The sequence below is a fragment of the Sinocyclocheilus rhinocerous genome, unplaced genomic scaffold (genome assembly GCF_001515625.1).
Source record: "Sinocyclocheilus rhinocerous isolate Xijiao unplaced genomic scaffold, SAMN03320098_v1.1 C35832900, whole genome shotgun sequence".
Taxonomy (NCBI): Eukaryota; Metazoa; Chordata; class Actinopteri; order Cypriniformes; family Cyprinidae; genus Sinocyclocheilus; species Sinocyclocheilus rhinocerous.
In genome coordinates, this window is record NW_015764957.1 from 1 (window position 1) to 655 (window position 655).

General features: G+C 38.5%; 1 protein-coding gene across 1 annotated transcript; it reads right to left on the bottom strand.

Annotated features, from left to right (window-relative positions):
- Positions 1-195: 195 nt before the first annotated feature.
- Positions 196-649, bottom strand: LOC107735154 (importin-9-like; the record flags this gene model as incomplete). The annotated part of the gene is made up of 3 exons (XM_016546934.1): positions 579-649; positions 389-477; positions 196-282 (listed from the first exon to the last, which is right to left on the bottom strand). Coding segments are annotated over exons 1-3 (237 nt in total), but the record flags the coding sequence as incomplete, so codon positions are not given.
- Between the last annotated feature and the right edge of the window lie 6 nt (positions 650-655).

Sequence of the window (655 nt, forward strand, 5' to 3'; positions counted from 1 at the left end):
TTCAGAAATCATTCCAATACGCTGATTTGGTGCTCAGGAAACATTACTTATTATTAATGCTGAAAACAGTTGTGCAGCTTAATATTTTTGTGCAAACCCTGATACATTTAATAAATAAGTAACATTTTAAATGTGTGTACTGTCTAAAGTGTTACCTGTTTACCTATAAACAAAAGTATTTTACTGAAACTTTACCTTTGCTACTTCATCAATTGCACAGATGAGATTGGCACACGTGGTAAAGATCTCAACTGCTCTGGATCGAGTGCGAATACTGTAAACCTGCAACAGTAACAACACAACGGTGTTTTTGTCAATAATATACATTACACATGATTGTCTCAAAAGCAAGGACTGTACTGTGTTTTTATTAAGCTGAGTATAATACCTCTGCCATGGTAAAAATCTTGTACATTTGAGGCAAAATGACAGGTGCAACATCCGGCATCTGTATATCTGTCACCTCTCGGGTAAATTCTATGAAACATGTAATGACATGTTGCTTAGTAATGGTGAAAAACACTCACTTGTTGCAACTGTGAGGAAGAGAGGTCTAGATGTTCTGACTGAGTGATTACCTGTGAGGACCCTCATGGCGCCGTGTACAGCGTTAACATCCCCACTGGCCAGCATGTCCATGAGGAGCTTGAAGAGC